The 20,121-nt window shown below is 44.1% G+C and overlaps 2 protein-coding genes across 2 annotated transcripts; one reads left to right on the top strand and one right to left on the bottom strand.

Annotated features, from left to right (window-relative positions):
- The first annotated feature begins 297 nt into the window (after nucleotides 1-297).
- LOC138629899 (ras-related protein rab7) lies at nucleotides 298-4,254 on the top strand. The gene is made up of 5 exons (XM_069713890.1): nucleotides 298-401; nucleotides 637-763; nucleotides 949-1,167; nucleotides 2,489-2,614; nucleotides 2,703-4,254. The coding sequence occupies exons 1-5, from the start codon at nucleotides 346-348 to the stop codon at nucleotides 2,787-2,789; spliced, it is 615 nt and encodes a 204-aa protein (XP_069569991.1). The 5' UTR covers nucleotides 298-345; the 3' UTR covers nucleotides 2,790-4,254.
- Nucleotides 2,649-20,023, bottom strand: hcfc1a (host cell factor C1a). Its single transcript, XM_069713878.1, has 28 exons — nucleotides 19,890-20,023; nucleotides 18,434-18,634; nucleotides 17,052-17,200; nucleotides 16,073-16,233; nucleotides 15,769-15,977; nucleotides 15,508-15,592; nucleotides 15,275-15,381; nucleotides 14,994-15,173; nucleotides 14,665-14,907; nucleotides 14,422-14,570; nucleotides 14,136-14,318; nucleotides 13,825-14,046; nucleotides 13,360-13,464; nucleotides 13,030-13,246; nucleotides 12,368-12,504; nucleotides 11,020-11,167; nucleotides 10,670-10,890; nucleotides 9,377-10,376; nucleotides 8,939-9,087; nucleotides 8,606-8,740; nucleotides 8,177-8,489; nucleotides 6,985-7,260; nucleotides 6,792-6,898; nucleotides 6,542-6,676; nucleotides 6,274-6,459; nucleotides 5,853-6,150; nucleotides 5,285-5,348; nucleotides 2,649-5,182 (listed from the first exon to the last, which is right to left on the bottom strand). Exons 2-28 carry the CDS (start codon nucleotides 18,627-18,629, stop codon nucleotides 5,143-5,145), a joined length of 5,415 nt encoding a protein of 1,804 aa, XP_069569979.1. The 5' UTR covers nucleotides 18,630-18,634; nucleotides 19,890-20,023; the 3' UTR covers nucleotides 2,649-5,142.
- Nucleotides 20,024-20,121: the final 98 nt, after the last annotated feature.

Raw genomic sequence — 20,121 nt, forward strand, 5'->3', positions numbered from 1 at the left:
CTTGTTTTTTTTTGTGAATGACACTAGAAGTCTATCTGTGTTTTTGTATGATAGGACATTCATTTATATTTCCTACTTTAGCAAAGTGTTACAATCAGCGGTGTCTTTGTGTTATGATGGAAAAAGAGGACAGAGGTCAGATGTGTGCGAACCAGACAGAGTTGCGATCATGTGATGCATACAAATACTTTTTTATTAGGGGGAGGTGGGGTGGGTTGTTCCTGAGTAACACTATCTTGCTGCTCCTGCGACACACGTGGAATCAAGAAAACGGAAAACTTCGAGGAGCACCTGAAGGCATCATCAACCGGAGCTCCGGAGGAAGGAACCTGAGCCCAGCAGAACATGATAGAAAACAAGGATCCTGTCACCCTGAAAATAATCCTCATTGGAGACTCCGGGTAACTCTCAAATCGTATTTAATTGAAACATTGTGATTTGCTTACGGTTGTTTCAGTTTCACTTTCTTGTCTTCTCGAATTACTGTGACCCTGATTCCTTGTGGATATTCACAAAGGTTTCAACATTAATCGTTTATTTAAGGGTGAGACACCAGTTGGATGTTTTAATGTGTCTACAAGAGGAAGAGTACTGTACTTTGTACCTTTACCGAGTGGCCTATGTGTGTTTGCTCAGGGTGGGAAAATCCTCCTTCATGAACAGATATGTGAATCACCGCTTCACCAACATGTACCGGGCCACGATAGGGACTGACTTCTTCTCCAAAACAGTCAACCTCGGAGGGGACACAGTCACCCTGCAGGTAACTCATCTGTACCGGTGCAGGTGCAATGAAAAACAAACACACGACCAGGATCCACACACTCACAATGTTGATTTCATATGGGACAGCACATCCACAGCATCATATTTCCCACTGTGTGTGTGTGTGTGTGTGTGTGTGTGTGTGTGTGTGTGTGTGTGTGTGTGTGTGTGTGTGTGTGTCAGATCTGGGACACAGCAGGGACAGAGAGGTTCCAGTCTCTGGGTACACCTCTGTACAGAGGAGCCCACTGCTGCCTGCTGGTGTTTGATGTCACTTCCAAGGCCAGTTTCTGTGCGCTGGAGGGCTGGAGGAAGGAGTTCCTGGTCCAGGGCGAGCCCCAGGATCCATCTGACTTTCCTTTTATTGTACTGGGCAACAAAACTGACCTGAGCGGCAGGGAGGTCAGTCCATGTCCTCTCCAGTCACACGGCAGCCTGTTTGAGAGGCCCAGGTTAACCACCTTGGGTCACTTAGGTGGAAATAATTGGATTAATTGCATATTTGTTGGAAATTAGAACCAACGCAATTCAATATCAACTGTGGCTGGTCCTCCACCATTCATTTTGTAGCTCTGGTATTGTTGATTGACCAAAATAAAAATCTCGGCGCGGCCAAAGACATCAAAAAGGAGTTTTGAGAACATTAAAAAAAAAAATTAAAAAAAAAAAGACCTATAGGCCTACAATTAATTAATTTTCCAAACAGTTAACGACTGATTTTCGGCCAGTTGACTGACCAACATCACTTCAGCTCTGGTTGGTGACTGGAGGCAACAATGAAACGTATATTGTGAGCGTCAGTAGGTGCCCAACAACAACCTTTGCCCTGGGGCCCCTCGGGAGGCTAATCCGGCCACGGTTAAAATAATAAATAGGAATTTTAGATTCAAGTTTTTTTTTTTTATGATCAATCCGCACTATTGATTTTACAGTTGATTATTCTTTTCTTTATTTAACAAGTAATCACTGTTTTCATAGTTTGATATAAATGGGACCGAGGCGGCTGTAAAGTAAAAACACTGACACGCTAAAGATTGTGTGAGCTCTGAAGACAAAAATAGAAGTGAAAGGATGTCTAGAATTCAGACACAGATGGCGTCACTATTATGATTAACTTCTGAAGATGTTTAGAGCCCACTTCTGGAGTGAAATGTTCGGTGTTGAAATGAGTGCGCTGTAAAATAAGTTATATTTCATGAATAAAAAGAAGGTAGTTGTGAGCCATATTTAAGTAGAAATACAGTTAACTAAAGCACTGCAAACACAGAACAGAAATAAATTGTGTTCAAAACTCACCAGTGAAGTTTTTACAGCTGAGAGTTGGCTGGAAATGAGTGGGCTTAGAATATTTTGATAATGTATTAACGATATGAATCAGTCTCTGGTTACAGTTTCTTTGATGTGACAATATTCTACTTTTCTGTGTTGGGTATCTTTGTAAACCGAATATCTGATGAAAATAATCATTGCAGCTCTCAGTCACAGTCAACATAATATCCAGAGAACTTGTTCAAATGAACAGTTGTTATTAATCTTACTACACTGCAAGGTTTGCTCTGTCATAGTCACCTTTCCTTTAGATTCCTTTTATAAAGTAATGAAAACGGACATTAAAAAATGTCCCACTTAGTAATTACTGCCCAGTTCTGGAACTGTGTTTACATTTTTTTTTCTACATTGTGTGCTCTCTGCTGTCATGTCATAACTATTTGTTTCCTTGCAGGTGTCTCGCAGGAAGGCCATGCAGTGGTGTGAAGAAATAGGAGCACAGTACTTCGAGGGAAGCGCCAAGGAGGATCGAGACGTAGAGAAGCCGTTCGTGAGGGCGGCTCACAGCGGCTTGCAACAGGTGAGTTTGTATCCAAGAGAGGCAAGACACAAAGTCTATGTTTAACATGTTTATTTTTTGATGATAAAAGATACATTACTCCCTACAGTACAAAAAACACACATTGGAAAATACAGGACATTTCCAGATAACCTGCAAACAGCCGAGAGAATCTCGCAACACCTGTGAGTGCTGAGAGGAGCACTCGTCCCAGTGGAAAGTTCAGAGACCTCGGCACTGCTGATGATGACCTATCTAACGAGGGTGCAAAAATAGTGACCCAGCAAAGGTACTGTGGAAGGAAAGGACACAATTGTATACCACATGGAGAGAGGAACAAACTCATTAAATGTTTTTTTTTTTTGTTTTTTTTTGAGAACCTTCAGCTTATGGTCTAACTTAAGGCATCACTACTAAAATACACTGCTTTTGCATGCATGTCTAGTTTTGTTCAACAGACACACCGACACGCACAAAATTATGAATGCATATGAAGAGAAAGTTCATTTCTAGAAAGAAATCGGGAGAAATCACAAACGAAAGCCGAGGTGCGAGCCGGAGATAAAAAGGCCGACAAGCGGAAACCTCAGCTCTGCTCGTCCTGGCCGTTACCATAACAACTGAATCCACCCTTACAAAGTAGATATACACTCATGTCCAGTCAGAAACCTCCTCCCTGTACAAGTTTGTATTGTAATGAACCTAGCAGTGATCCAGACTCCTACAGTGAATCAGCTTGACAGAAGCAAATTAGAACAATCAGGGAGACTATATATATTTATATATATATTTGTTTCTTTTATAAGTAAAGACACAAAAGGCAATCAAGAGATGACCAACATGTAAAAACAGTTTGATACAGGTAATTATATAAAAGGCCAAGATGTTTTTTTTTGTTTGTTTTATTCTTGCTCTATGAACGAACTAATTTACAAGTGAGTACACTCCAGCTATGTAAGCTTTCTTCCCAAGACATCCCCATTCAAAGACATACGGGTTTTACATGTCACAGTTCGCTTGCACACCATCTGTCGTCTGAAATACAGAGCCGTGGAAGGAAAAAAAAAATTAAAAAAAAAAAAAAAAATTTCAAATTTATTAAATGGATTCACATACATCAATAGGGTAGGGAAAAAAAATAGGTCTACTTATATAATTTGCCGTTCTAAAGATTAAAGAAGAGGTGAGACACCACATTCATGAGCATAAAAAGCGTAGGACAACTGAGCGGGGTGTTAAAGGGGGCGAGGAAAAGATCTGATGGTATTTTTTCCTCATCTCCCCGGGAAATTCCATGTTTGGCAAAATGAAGCAACACAAGCATTGAGTAGTAAACAAAATGAAAACTCTCCTCTCCCTGGGTCCACTTGAAAAGTTCCCTTCAGTCCTATAACCTCTGCGCTTCTACTTGGAACAAATACAAAAGTTGTTCTGTCTTCCATTACCATCGGTTAACAACAAGAACATACAACCAACTGAATGAAGATTTGTTTTTAAAAATATAGTGGCAACCTCAACACAGCCACCCATCTTCCCACAAACACAAACTATGGGGATGAACAACAGTTAAAAAAAGTGATGTTTTTAAAAATGCACACAACATACATACACACAGGAGAAAAAAAAAAAGCTTAAAAAATACAAAAATAAACTACACAAAAGATCATTGCTTGCTAATTTTTTGGGAAGATTTTGCAAGATTTTTTTTTTTTGTGTGTGTGCTGCAAGTCTCAGTCCTCGCAAAGTCTTGTGATTCACTCTACAAATCTCTTCCTCTGTCATTCTTGTTTTTGTTTTTTTTAGTCCATTTCAAAGTGTCGGCCACCAGTTCTCACGTTGGGGTAAAAAGCGCACAGTGATGACATTACCAGTAGACTGGAGTCCAGTACGATGACTGTACAAGACTTGGTTCTCGATGAAGCAAATTTGTTTGGAGCAAAAAAAGAAAGGAAAAAAAAATAAAAATGTCCTCGTTCGTTGAGGACAAGTGCTTTATTGTTTCCATACCGATTTTTCCTCTCATCTAAGCTAATGCCTCCGCAGCCTTTTCAACACTGTACATCATTTCACGTAGTCTCTCTCTACGTCCCCCCCAGAATTCACAAAACAGACCAAAAAGAAAAAAAAAAAAAAAAAAAAAAAAATAGGTAACAATGCACTCAGGCTGGCTCCCAGTTTGTGAAAGATGTAAATGCTTCTCTATACTGTTCAACTATTGAAACAAGCCAAAAATAGATGTTAAAAGGATGGAAGGGGATGTGACTGAAAAAGATAATGTGCTTCTAGGTTTGTGTTGCTCTAAAAATAGTACGACCAACAGAACGAGGAGGAAGGGTTTTATCTACAGAAACATCTCTCAGATTGACTTTCATCTTGGCTTCATACGGTTGTTCTGCCTCCATTGCTGTCTTGATCTGAGACGTGGAGGGGTGGAGGATGAGATTAGGATGAGGATGAAGAGGTGGAGGAGGGCTGAAGGTCAGTCTTCCTGATAAAAGGACAGCGAGTGGAACAAAGGACAAAAGACTGGGAGGGGTCTCTGGGCAACCTCACTGGTCCGTCCTTGCTTTCTTTGGACCAGTAGTCTTACTGCAGGAAGACATGTAAAACCAGAAGAAGTTGTTTTATTCAGCAGTGCCGTATTCATGTCGAGCTTATGTGCACACTGTGGAGCAGGAATACTGTACTTACGTATCGGGAGAGGTGCCTGGTCTTTTGGGGGCTGGTTTTGCAGACGCGGCGTCTTTACCAGATTCTAGGAAGCATAAAAATGGATTAGAATGTATCTATTTATCAATAAATTGTTCGCTGAATCAGTCATTTTAAAGCTGCAATAAGCAATATTTTCTCATTCGAGTTTTGGTTGCAGTAACAAATTTTGACCACTGCGTGTCACCAACAACATTTAACGTTCTATTGATTGTGGTCTGACCGAAACAATCAATCAATCAGGATTAGAGGGCACCTAACTAGCCAATCACAGTAACCTTTCATTTGGTCTCTATACATCTCCCAAAAGTTGTTTCATATATGGCAACAAGTGATAAACTTCCAATACCTCCTGTACCTCTGAGTCAGACATAAATAGTCGAGTAGAACAGATGTTATCTTGGTATTTAGTTTAATCAGTGGAAAACCTTGACGGTTCATTTCAAGCCAAGCGAAATGCACGTGCATTTGGTGTGCCATTTGCAAGGCCGAGAGAGGTGGAAGGTTTTGAAATGTGGATGTTCACGGTATTTTCAGTTTGGGCGCTCACCTTGCAGCCATCGAACTTGGGTGGCAGGACCGTAGCCCTTCTCGTTGCGGGCGGCGATGCGGAAGATGATGGCTGGCTTGGTGGTGTAGTCAATGTGGGCATTGGAGAGGCTGGACGACTGCACCAAGCAAGAGGGGTTGGGTCCACAATACACACGCATAAAGGCGAGCTGGGCCGGGGTGGAGGCCTTGGCTTCTGAAGTCTGGTTGCTCTGGATGGCCAGGTACACAGAGTACTCGATGATCTTCCCCGACGTCACCGAGGGTGGCTCCCAGGTCAGGTGGGCACCATCGGGGCTCTGAGGAGGGACAGTGAACAGGTATTCAGTGTCTGAAGCAATGGCTCAAGAGCTGGTAACAGCAGTATGTAAAATGCACAACACAACAAGGGGGGGGGGGGGGGTGTTTACAGGTGGGTTTACCTTGCTGATTTTGATGGCACAAGGTGCCCCTGGGAAGCCTGGCAGGCAAGTCTTAAAAGCAGATATCTCTGAGAAAGTTCCACGACCGCAAGCGTTGATTCCAGCAACACGGAACTTGTAAGCCGTTCCAGGCTGCAGCTCCATTTTCTTCATCTGGTTGTAGTCTGGCATGATGCCAGAGTCATCCTGGCAAAAGGGGAAGAAGCGATTAGAGATCCACTGAGGGCGTAGCCATCTGAGCATGAACGGAGCCCCCTGAGATACTTACATCTCCTTGAGAATCATCTGGTGGCACATAGAAGTGGGTGACAACCATATTTGTCACTTTAACAATTCCAACATCAAACCACTGGTTCTCTTTTTTAACAACTGGCTTCACTGGGGTTGGCTGAGGGGCTTGCTTCTGTATAGAAATACCAAATTTACAGTCAATAAAAAAAACAAAAAAAAATCCCCCCCCCCCCTCTCTTTTCCCTGAATGAACCAATCAGATGTTTCGTAATACTACAATGACTCACCTCTCCCTCGATGCCATTGGCAACCTCGGCGAGAGCGGCTGCTGCTTGCAGCTTGGCTGGACTTGCCACTGCTGCAGAGGGTGCGAATGTACTTGATGGAGCAAGTGCTGTGTCGGGGAACGAATACCACAAAGAGGTCAATCTACTGTACACAGCCACATACCAAGTAACTACAAAGAGCACGCAGACTTACTCTCAGCAGTCGCACGCGGCAAGAGAGACGCCACCGCACTGGTGACCGTGGCAGCCATTTCGTTGTGTCCGTTGCTCTCGACAGACGGGTCGTTGAGGCTGTCGGCAGGAGCGAGGCCCTCCGTGGGCAAGTTTGTGTCCGCGGCGGCCTGCTGGGCCGCAGCCTGAGCCTCCTGCAGCTGCTGCTGTTGGAGGACCAGCGCTGCAAGTTCTTGCTGGGTCAGCATAATGGGGATGGTGGTGGGTTGCTGGCTTTCTCCAGCACCATCACCCTCATCTGTAAATGACAGAGATAATATTTAACCCTCTGAACCTTACGGGCTGGAAAGGCAGGTTTTCTTTAGCAAAAAATTCCTTGAAGTAGTCATGTACACTGAACACTTTGGTTAGGAAAAATAACCAAATCTAAGCTTAAAACAGTGATATTTCATCAAAATCCCTATGATCTACATATCTCATTTTAAATTTTGCACTATAATTAACCATTTGCATGATCTAGATTCATTTGAACAATGAAAATTCTGCTCCATAACGCATTGAATGACCAACAGTAACGTAATAAGCATAAAGGAGATAAGACGGAGAGCACGGCGAGAGGTTTGTATAAATTGGAAAAATGCAAATAGTTCAATATGCATAGCATGTGGAACCGACCCCTTTATTTCCTATATTGCTAACATTCGTAGGCACTTGGAAAAATCTTGTATATATATATATATATATATGAAATATTTTTTCACATTTTGCAAATAGATAATCGAATGTCTAATCTAATTCACTTTTTTCTTCTTTAATGATAATAAAACTGTGTTGTACTGCATAAAAGACATTTTGGAGTTCTTCCTACTTCGAGCCATGGTTGTGCTCTTTACATAAAAAGGTACAGGACTTGCTGGTGCGGTGAAAAATGAGCCCACGGTGCCTAAAAATGCAACAGAAGCAAAAAAAAAAATAAACGCCCAGAAACTGTTGTTTGAAACGGCAAAATCTTGGGGGTTTCAGTAGTTGCACAACTCGAACAAACTGCTGTTGGTTCTGCCTAGGATCGTCCTGTCAACTTTTGGCTAGTAAAAATAAAATACATTTAGCTTTCCACGTTTATTCCCACATAATTCGAGCGAGACCTTTATCTGTGACATTGTGATTCAAAATCAAGGCCAAAGTTTACTTAACTAAGCCTTACTGATACTCACTCATTACGGCTTGTTGAGCTGCCTGAAGGACGGCCTGGATTGCGAGGGCCTGGGCTTCTTCTGTGGCTGCTGCCTGAGCAGCTGCTTCTGCTGCGGCAGTCACAGCTAGTTCTTCATCTGACAGCCCTGTCACCATCAGCGTGGCTCCCTGGCCCTCAGACATCAGCTCTGAAGGCAGATTCAACACTGTCGCTGCTGCTGCTGTCGCTGGTGCTGACGCTGCTGCTGCTGCTGCTGCCGCTGCTGCTGCTGCTGCCGCCGCCGCTGCTGCCGCCGCCGCCGCCGCTGCTGCTGCTGCCGCCGCCGCTTCTCCCTGGAGGAACACATTAGAGCAGTTCCATCAGATGACTGCAAAAAAAATGCACGGCTGAAGGGAATCTCAAAATGTGACGCTAACATTGCCTTTGTGAGACATTATTCTTTATTCACCTCTGCTTGTGTCTCCATAGCAGTGGCTCCCTCCTCAGCAGGTGCAGCTTCTGCTGATGCTGCCTCATCAGTTTGCATGGGTTCCTCTGTGGAGCCGGCAGCAGTACTCACCCCCTCTGTGATCGATGAGATTGACTGCAGGGAACCAAAGACAAGAACATACACATTGTCAGCAATTACTTTTTCTTTTTAAATTTTGTTTAAATAACATCTTTCTCTTACATTATGACATCTAACACAGACATGCAGCCTTGAGGTAGAGATCATTAACTACACCAATCACTCAGTAATGGCTGATGGTAACTCAGTCAGGGACTGTGGTAGTAATCTTACAGGTACAGAAGGTCCGGGGGCGGGTGTAGACTGAGTGACAGTTGTGATGGCCCTGCTCTGGGTGGTGGTCGCCATGACGGTAGCTGCAGTGGTGGAGGCCACTTCTGTGCTGGTGCTGCTACTTTCTGCTCCTTCCTCTGTCTGCTGGGCTGCTAAGAAGATCAGAAAAACATCATAAAAATGCTTACCAATACACTAATTTTACCTTTGGATGCAACACAAGCATCAACCATGAAGCAAATTGGGTCTTTGAGTTTCTGTTTGTAAATAAACAAGAACAAGTAGATAGCTGATATAGCCTGAAATTACATCAAGAACAATTAAATGCAAAGGATTCTGAATGTATGGCTGAATTACTATCTGCTTTTTGTTTGTAGGGCATTAGTTACAAAGAAAAAAAGAAAAAGGAAAATATATAGTATCTGTATGTTTGTATACCTGTGCCTTCGCCTGTCTCCATATTGCAGGTGGCAGTGGTGGCGGTGTTGGTGGTCCCAGTCTCGTGTGTTTCACAGGGCGGGTTAGAGCAAACCCTCTGAACCAGGCCCGTCGCTGTATTGGTCTGGTCTGCTCCCATGCTGGAGGTGGCTGTGGACGGAGTGTTGGTGGTCCCCGTCTCGTGAGTTTCGCAGGGTGGATTAGAGCATACTCTCTGCACGGTGCCCGTCTGGCCTGCATTCATGTTGGATGAAGCTTGGGTGGATGTGTTGGTGGTGCCCGTCATGTGGGTCTCACAAGGCCGACTGGGGCACACCTGCTGAACTCCTCCCATGTTCGATGACGCTGTGGTAGCTGTGTTAGTTGTCCCCGTTTCATGGGTCTCGCATGGTGGGTTGGAGCACATGCGTAGCGCAGACATGTTGGAAGATGCAGTCGTGGCTGTGTTGGTGGTGCCTGTCTCGTGGGTCTCACACGGTGGGTTGGAGCACACCTTCCCTGCTCCCATAGTGGCAGAGGATGTGGTGGCTGTGTTGGTGGTTCCGGTCTCGTGGGTCTCACAGGGCGGGTTCGAGCAGACCTGTCCTGCGCCGATGGTGGCAGACGAAGTGGTGGCTGTGTTGGTGGTTCCCGTCTCGTGGGTCTCACAGGGCGGGTTCGAGCAGACCTGTCCTGCGCCGATGGTGGCAGACGAAGTGGTGGCTGTGTTGGTGGTTCCCGTCTCGTGGGTCTCACAGGGCGGGTTCGAGCAGACCTGTCCTGCGCCGATGGTGGCAGACGAAGTGGTGGCTGTGTTGGTGGTTCCCGTCTCGTGGGTCTCGCACGGTGGGTTAGAGCAAACCAGGGTGACTGTTCCAGAGCCTTCTCCAGCTGCTCCAGCATCAGTAGAGCTGGGCTGCTCAGAGGTCGGTGAAGCCAGGATGGACACAGGTAGATCCTGCACTGGCTGAGCCTCTACACCGCTGGGAGTTGTGATCAGAGTCACCTGTGTGGGCTGGTTCTGTGGAGAAGAAAGCAATTTCAGAGATCTTCACGGCATAAAGTATGTTGCACACTAAAAACAATGTTATTATCTCTCCCTTGATCCTATTCTGTTATTTTCTTTGCAGCAGCTCTGCCATTGTTCTGTGGTTACAAGAAAAGGCAGCAAGATCTTCACCCTTGCAAACTTTTTATTAGATTGCAATATAATAATTGAAGCTAATGACAACTACTACTGGAATGACTTCATAGCTGAACAACTAAAAAAAGCAAATGCTATTTACTGATGACAGATGAGCTGCTGGTTCTTACCTGGACTGTGATAGTTGAGGAAGGCAGTGTGGAGGCAGAAGTCATGCTAGTCTGAGCAGTTGACACAGTTATGGCAGATGGGCTGATGACCTGGCTGGACAGGGTAGCGATGGTTCCCAGTGTGGTGATGGGGGTAACCAGGGAGGCATTGGAACTATCAACTGCGCCTCCTGCCAAGCTTGTGGAAACTGTACCCGTGACCGTGCCAAGAGTGGTGACACCTGGGAAGAAGTAGCCATTCAAAGAGGAAATCAGAGACTATTGTACAAAGTACAAAATCTGTGATAACTCATTTGCCATCTGATAGTGAGTCACTTTGAAAAATAAATCACAAGAATAATTATTCTTACCAGTAGTGCCTTTGACAACCAGGGTGGTGACCGTGGGCTTCACGGCAGACACTGTGACTGGGGTAACGAGACGAACACCACCCACCGTACTCATGGGTAAAGTGCGCAAAATAGTGCCGGGCTGCCCAGGAGCACCCTTCAAAACCACCTAGGGACAGATGGTTCAGGTTTAGTCTTCTCAGCTGCAACATGCAGTAATGATTGAAAGATTGTGAACCCTTTAGAATTTATATAGTTTCTGAATAAATTACCTAAAACATTATCAGATGTTCACACACGTCCTTAAAGTAGATAAAAAGAACCCAAGTGAACAAACGAGATACAAATGTTTTATCTGGTCATTTATTAAATGACTATTTCTGTAGAGGATAACAATGGTTTTGAATTTCTTCCACTTGTACACAGTCTGTCTGACTGTGGATTGGTGGAGTCCAAACCCTTCAGAGATGGTTTCGTAACCTTTTCCAGCCCGATGAGCATCAACAACTGTTTTTGTCTAAGCTTGTAAAAAAAAGATATTGTTTGTGCAATGATACACTTCCATAAATGTGTGTTGTGAAGACTCAAGACTTGAAAGATCCCTGCTCTTTAAATCAAACAGGGTGCCCACTCATTCCTGATTATCATGCCATTGACCGAGGACTCCTGACCCCTTTTTAAACTTCCATTTTGCTGCTAATCCTTGAGGTTCACATACTTTTGCCACTGACAGATATGTGATTTTGAATGATTTTCTTGAAACATATTGTTTTTCTCATTTGTTTGATTGGGTTCTCTTTACCCACCTTTAGGACTTGTGTGGAAATCTAATGATGAATTCTAAAGGACAGCAAAATAAACAGTCCCGCCGGGATTTTGCAGTTTTTTTTGGTGATTGTTGCGATCAAAAATGCTTGATTTGGTGGCAAAAATTGCGGTGGAATTTGCAGCGTTTTAGTGAGTGAATTAGAAAAATTGCAAGTTGAGAAAAATAAACAGTTTTTTTTAACTACTACCTGATAGAGGAATAAATATGTATTCAGTTTGTTTTTTTCCGCTTGTTCTGGTTGCACAGAGTTGGCTTTCGTGATGAGATGAGCCTGAGCAGAGCCTTTCTGATTGTAAATGAGGAGTTATTTGTGTTCATAAAGCAAGTTTGGTTTGAAAAGACTTACTTTATGCTGTTAATACTTTCAGCACAGCTTCTGCTGACGACATTTTTTGCAGAAAAAAATCGCGGGAATTTATCAAATTTGCAAGCTCTTGGAAATATTGCGGAGTTTGCGTGAATTATTGTGATTGTAAGATTGCTATTTCCTGGTGGGACTGAATAAATATCTACAAGAATGCAAAAACAGAATCAGTTTACCTGTGTTAGTCCCTGTTGGCCGGCTGCAGTGGCAAGTTTGGGTACTGCAGTGATGATTTTACCAGGAGTTCCAGTGGTCATCACCTTCGTGGTAAGGATTGTGATAGGTGTTTTTAGGCCCGCACTGCTCGTCACACCTGCATGGACAAAAACATGTGAACATGAAAAACATTTTTTTTTCTGCAGAACTGAACACCCACTACCCCTAACCTAATGACTGATTTACAACTGCAAACAAATTCTTGCCTTTTGTTTTCATCCACACTGGGGTGGGGTGATGTGTTAAACTCGTTGATGTGTCTAGTTTTTCTAATTGCTGTATTGTGCTCCACATTGTCACATGAAAAGTATATTGATTATGTCGGTTAGTATTACTTGATTGCAAAATTTCAATAGTTTTTAATTGAATGCTGGGAAGGTTATATTTATTAATACTGAACTTAAATTAAAAAAGTATCCAATCTTATAGTAGTTGGCATCATCCATGTTGTTGTAACAACAACGTTAATGGTGATTTACATCCAGATGTTTCTGTTTCAGTCGTTTTATTTCCAGAAATTGTATGAATGCGTCTATTTCAGTACCATTTAATAGTGCTGATCTCAATGCACAGGCTATTCAATTATGTCATTCTATCACTGTAAACTTGAATGAGTTTAGACCTGTAGCTCCAGGCTGACTCATGATGGCTGACATGGGGATGGTCTTGATGATGGTGGTGCCCTGCTTAGTGGTGGTAGGAGAGACGCCACTGATGTTGAGGATGGTGGGCTTGTTTCCTGCGCCTCCTGCCTGGGAAGTCGTGATAATGGTTGTGGGCTTTCCATCTGCAGAGGTCACCAGCTTCAGGATGGTGCCGGCTGGGAGGGGACCCTTTGTCTGGGGAGAAAGGCACACGTTATACAAACCATTTGGAGAAAGCTATCTGGTGCCTATCTCAGGGGTTTTATGCTACCTCCTGTTTTTTTCCTGCGTTCGTGCAGATATCTGACCTGTATGAGTTGTGCGAGAGGGTTAGTGGAAGCCTGGCCTGTGACAGCTGATGTCTGCACTGGCTTTGTTTGTACCACAGACATCATCTTGCCAAGGTTGGAGATCTGCCGACATGGGAGAGAGACTCAAGTTCATCAGTCACCAGAAAACATCAGGGGGAAGGTGGATCATGCCAGGCCTAACTGACTGAAAGTCATGCAGATCTATAACATCATGCTCCTTTTTTTTTTTTTTTTTTTTAAATCAAGGTACTTCCAACAGTCGCCACTATAAGCCAACGTTTACACCCTCCCTTCCTAGTTCAGTCATGTTGTCACCATCTTGTGACCGAACAACAAAACCCACACAAACCAAGTGTGAATAGAGCAATTTACAGAATCCATGACTTACAGCATGCCTGTGAAAGCACCAAAGGGTGCTCTCAGAGTTGTTTTTAGTCTTACAATGTGCTACAAAATTCTTACCAGAGTGCCACTGCTGCCCATGGTGAGGGGACTCTTGACCAAGGTGATGGTCTTGGTGACTCCTCCCACCACGGTGGTTACTACCTGGGCCTGCTGAGCCACTGTGACTGCACCAGACTTGTGCACAGTGATGATTGGTCTGGTGGTGGTGGGAGAGGACGCAGTTGCTGTGCCCACCTGGGCTGCAGCTGTCTTCAACATACGGGTGGCTGGGTTGCTGACCTACAAGCACAAAATTATCTTAACCACTGACTTGTGACTGTCAGAATGCACACAATGCTGGAAATGACAACAATCATTGAGATGTGTACCATAACTGGTGAAGCCACTTTCATTGTGGTTGTGCCAGGGGAAACGGCTACAGTTTTGAGAATGGTGGCACCTGCAGGAACATTGAGAACAGTGCCTGCAGAAGAAGGCGGGATCTTCTGTGTTGCTGCAGCTGCAGCAGCCAAAGCTGCCATGCCACTCATCTGAGGGCTACTTCCTATTGGCTAAAAATAGAAAAGTAGAATATTGTTTAGTGCATTTGTTGATCTGACAATACACCTAATGTCAAATCTTAAACGGGACAAAATGCCATGCAAAATTGCTCACCGATCCTTGAGTAGTCTGAGCAGGCATTACCATTCTAACACCTGGAGGAAGTGATGTCACAGTGACAGGGGATTTCCCCGGCTGGCTGGGGCGAACTGTGACAACAGAAGCGCCTGTGGCAGCCTGATGAGCTGCAACCTTCAAAACGGCTGTAAAATAAGGGAAACGATTAGACCTCGTGTCATCTTGGTGTATTAACAACAGATATGGAGGACTTGGAATCCTCGGTCACCAGTGTAATACCTGTCTGTGGTAAACTCTGAGCAGATGGTGCTGCAGCAGCTGGTGCAGGGCTCTTTGGAGAGTGAACAGGCTGCGATGGGGTGGCGCACATGGCTGGTGAGGCGGCAGCTGGAGTCGCAGGGATGTCATATTTCTGCAGCTGCAGTAAGTAGGTGTCCGCTGTGGAGACGGCCCCCCAACTAACCTCCAGAGAGTTTGTGTTGGCACGGACTAACTGCACCCTGGCAGGGGCGTGCGGCCGCTCTGATGGTGGAAAATAACAATTTTAACAAAATATAACAATGTGACAAGGTGAACCACTAATTTCCTTCATGTTACAGCGCACCTACCTGTTTCCAGGTACCAGAGGTCTTTACAACAAACTTGGTTGTTCCAGGCTTTCCGATAACCGTCACGGCCACTCCAAACATAGAGTCTGGAATTGATGGCCACAGCACAGTGGCCGGCACGGGCTCTGGGGATGTTGTCTTCAAGAGTATCCATCAACACGGTTTCCCAACACATGTTGTCTACAGAAACACAACAAAAAAAAGTTAACACTGGTATCGCTGATTTCACTCGATAGTTTGCAATTTGAAATTTACTGTAATAAATGTAGAAGTGGACAAACCTAGATTTAGGCAGGCAAGAGTGTTTGTGCATTTCCACTCTTTCTCGTGTGTGGCCACTTTAACATCATCCATTACCAAAGGAACCCATCCTCCAAAAACGTACATCCTGTACAATGAGAGAATGAAATCACTGTGAGTTCCTGCTACTAAGCCCACTTTACCACAAGCAATTTCAACAATGATTAAAGGAAAAATGCAATGTGTTATTGGGAATGCGCAGCATTCGTCTCACTTGTTTGTGATGGTGGTGGCAGAGTGAAGACTTCGGGGAAGTGGCGCTGTGCCACTTACTGAAGGTTTGTTCCATGTCAGGGTATCTGCAGACAATGACAAGCAGGAAAGTCTTAGACGGAAAGCACGTCTACTTAAATGCAATCAGATAAATGCACATATCGTTGTCTGATTGGGTGTTTCAACACAGTCTCTAAGGGGTCACGGAAGACATTCATAATTTAAGTGATTTGATTTGGTCATTTACACTTCAAAAACCTACCAATATCAAGTGTCCATAGATCTCCAAGACGACAACCGCTCATTCCTCCATAGATTATCAAGCGAGATTTCCTGGTTATTTTTTCTGTGTATACCACAGCAGTGTGGCTCTCACGTGGAGGAGGCAGAACTCCATATGTGATGGGAATATCCCATCCAACCACGCTGGAACCAGCACGAAGCTCGAGTGTGTACAGATCATTCAGGTATCTGAGACATAAAAGAAATACAGTCACACTCATGTTTCTGGTTAAAGTGCAATTTCAACGAGCCCCACTGACTACCTCCTGGAAAAACCTCTGTACCTGGGAATGTTGTTTTTTGGGTCCTCACTGTCATTGGCTAGTCCACCAAACAAGTAGCATTTGTTGCCAACCAGTGAAAAGCTGTGGCCGAGACGAGGACAAGGAGGGGGGCCATTCTTCGGGTTTTTTGCTTTCAACTTTTTCCATTCCCATCTGCTGGCCTGTGACAGAAACCATTGACAAAACATATCCCTTGATTATTTCTCAGCAGAAGCTGTAACTAAAAAGTCACAAGTTGACCCCATTCCATGTTCTTACAATCTAATACTGAGGACGCGTTTGTTGTCAAAGCTGTACTTTTAACTAAACATACTTTTCCACTGACTAAAGCTATTCTTAATGTCATATGAAAAATAGTCACTTCGGCAAAACTAAACATGACATGTCAGGATAACTTTGATTAGTTTTTAAAACAAGGGTGAAGTGGAACACTGTGTCTGGAATTGGGGCAGAACTGCCCTTCGTGAGAGCACATAGAGGAGAAATAGTGCGACAGTCAATTAAACTCAAACTAAGCACGTAAACTTGTAGAATACAGCGGCTTTCATTCATACTGGCTGTTGGATAAGCTGCAAACACATGTCGTATGGTTACGCTGCGTAACAGTATTATGTCATTAGGTTGAAGTATTGTCGTTATCAAGATATGTATTTTCAAAAATCATATGAAAAAATGATAACTGTATTATCATCAACGATAACATATGAAAGACCCTTAGTGCATAACGTCTCGTCTGTATTGAACTAGTAGTATGATGCCTTGCACATGAACACTACTTATGTTGTAACCATGTCTGTCTCCTTTTCTATTCTTTCAGGAGTTACAATAAGAGTTATTTTCAAATAAACAACATACCTAGAAAACTTAAGCTTGAAAATCCTCAAATACCTCATTTAGAAGCCTTTCTTTACATTAATGTGGAAATGTTATGAAAAGTTAGCTATTGCTGGATAAATTGGTTATTTCTAAAGAAAATTACCTGGAGCTCATAGAGATCGTTGCTGTACTTCCCGTACTCCACCATTCCCCCAAACACCAGCAACCTTGTTCCATCACAGACGAAACCATATGCAGCACAACCAGGGGGAATATCACCACGTACTGCTGGGATGAACCACTGGTTTGTTGCTAGAAATGAAAACACAATAACACTGAGGTTATCTTTGGAGGCTTACCTCGATCAGCAGAGCTGGACTGTAACCAAGTACATTTACTCAAGTACTGTACTTAAATACAACTCCAATACTTTACCAGGTAAATATTGCACTCTTATTCCACTACCTTTCTGTGACAGCTTTTGCTAGTTTTAAGATTTAATACAGCGTTTTAATAACCTTTCTGTCCTGTAAAAACAATGTACCTCCAAACTGGGTGATTTTGAAGTTTTCTGATAAACGGAAGGATTAGTTATTCCTTTATGGGTTGAGAAAAACCTCCTACTTTTTAAGCTAAATAAGCTATTTAAAACCAACTTGGATTTGCTGGAAACTGCATTGTTTTTGGAGTTTGTTGACGTTATGGAATATGATATATTACTGTAGATTAAACTCACAAGCAGTATATAGAGTAGTCCAAAAAGGTACAACCTTAAATAACTACAGCAGTAAAATGCACATTAATCCAAAGGTGATATCAATCCAATAACATCACATATAATAGTAGAACACAGACAGGGAGAATGTACTGCTTTTTGTGCTTTTATGTTATATACTTCAAGGACATTTTGCTGATAGTGCTTACACACTTTTACTGAAATAGGGTTTGTATGCAGGACTTTTTAAGTTGTGCTGATGTATTTTTACAGTGTGGTATTAGTACTTTTACTGAATGTATACTACTTCTCCCAGTGATGTCAAGTCATTCAAATAAAGAAGGAAGTTATGATATAAACAAGACTGACATTTCCTGACTAGTATAGGTGGTAAACAACCCTCTAATTAAGATTGGAACATAAACCAATATCTACATTTAAGAATGGGAACACACAAATACACCACAACTGCTGAGTCTGTCTGTGCTTATTGGTTTATTTGTAGGAAACTGGGGCAGTGGATGTGCTTAAACCAACCAGCATCATCCATTTTATTCTAGCCCGCCTTTTTTAACATGCATTAAACATTTGTCCGGCAGAGGGGGCCACATTTAACCAGACACGGCTCAGTTTGGCCTGCTGAGGCCTGTCTGCGACTTAGTTTTGCTCATCACGAATATATATATACATATTAACTAGGACTGTTTTTAGCCGGAGACTGTAAACTTGTTCATATTTATAAATCTATGAAAGAAAAAAAAGAAAAAGAAAAATACACTCCCTTCGGGAAACAATCAACAAACAAGTTTCACACACAAAGTTCAGCTTACCAGTGTTGTATACATGCAACTCGTCCACTATCCCTTCGTTCCCACCGCCAAAGACCACCATGAGCTCCTTTATGGCTACAGCTCTGTGTCCGTGTCTGGGCCGGGGGACGGGACCGGACCATCCGAGGACCCGTTTCCATCGCGGCTGCAGAACCGACGCCGTGGTCCCAGACACCGCGGAACCAGGGGCAGACATGACTTCTACCAGAAAGGGGGGGAAAACAACAACAACAACAAAAAACAAAAACAAACAAACAAACAAAAAAACAAGCGTTTGTCTCAGCTGTTCAAAGTCACTGCGCTATCTCCACATTCAACAACACGTATAAAAGCGACCGGCGGGCGTGCGACCGTCCGCTGAGGCCGACTTCGGAGCCGGTCTGTGCGGCCACAGCAGCGACGAGCACCGCCGAGGTTAGCTCCGGCTAATCAACACAAACTACCGGATTCACACAACAGGGACCTTCTGGGGGCGAAGCCCGGTTCAATATTCACGGACGTCGCCGTCCGTGTCGCCCAACACGCTCAAACCTTCCCGTCCTCCCTCGTTACCCCGACTTCTTTCTGAGTTGTTTCTAACCATTGAATTCAGTCCATGGAAGCAGCCATCTTGCAGCCAAACAAACCCCCACTGCCGCGACTCGCCCGGCGGAAAAATGGCGGAAGAAAAAGAAAAATACGCGACACGCTCGCCCCGCTGCTGCTGCGCCGCCGCCGCCGCTGCAGCTGCAGCGGGCGGAAACGCACTACGACCTCAACATGTTCAATGAGTCGAGCAGCCGAGCGGAGCGACGCGCGGCTGCAAAACCCCGGACTCGATGTCGAGTTTGAGTCCGTCAGAGAGAGTCTGCTGTTTTCATGCTTCTCTGGGAGTCGCCATATTGTAGCTTGCGAAGCTTTAGCCGTCCGGTGCGACAACATTTAACGGAGTTATTAACTTCTGTGGAGGAGGAGGAGGAGGAGGAGGGGGGGAGGGAGGAAACGTGTTTCTGAGATTTACTTCAACAAGCCGGGAGCGTTGTTTTTTAAAAAAAATAAAATAAACAAAAACAAAAACAAAAAGCCACGCAATTAGCAGCAGGGACGTGTTGATATTTCAAGCGCGGTCCGGGAAGCACGTTTAGCAGGAAGCTAACAGCGTTAGCCGCACGGCTGGGCATCTGTCAAAGCGTCGTGAAATCTCACAATTAAATTCAACGCGGTTTCGAGTTGTTTTCGCGTGCGTCGTTTACCTGGCGCGGACGCAGTCGCAACAGCGCTCTTAAAACGCGGCTGAATGGGTTTAAAGGGCTAAAACGGAGTGTTATTTTGTTTCACGCCGTCTCTGGAAGCAGCCATCTTTTCGACAATCGGCCTACTTCTACAGCTCCCTCAAGAAAAATGGCCGGGCGGTCTTGCTCCCAACAAAACACAACAAACCCCCCTAAAGGCACGCGAATTCCCGACTTTTACTTACTTAATTCGATGCGGTAATTGCAAAAACACGAGTATGCGCTTCAATCTGGCGGCAATAATCCAAATTCATTCGATTGGTGAAGAAGTATTTCCTCTCATGCCTGCCTGGAAGCTGCCATCTTCTTGACAACCAGAGGCGGAGGAAAATGGACGAGAGTTGGCGTCACCCAAAGTAAACATGGCGACAGAGACCCGCTCGGGAACATTACAGCCTGAAACGCGTAAACCGTTTT

The sequence above is a fragment of the Brachyistius frenatus genome, unplaced genomic scaffold (assembly GCF_029030835.1).
Source record: "Brachyistius frenatus isolate BFR_SWC_R1_liver_20210118 unplaced genomic scaffold, ASM2903083v1 Contig_4, whole genome shotgun sequence".
Taxonomy (NCBI): Eukaryota; Metazoa; Chordata; class Actinopteri; family Embiotocidae; genus Brachyistius; species Brachyistius frenatus.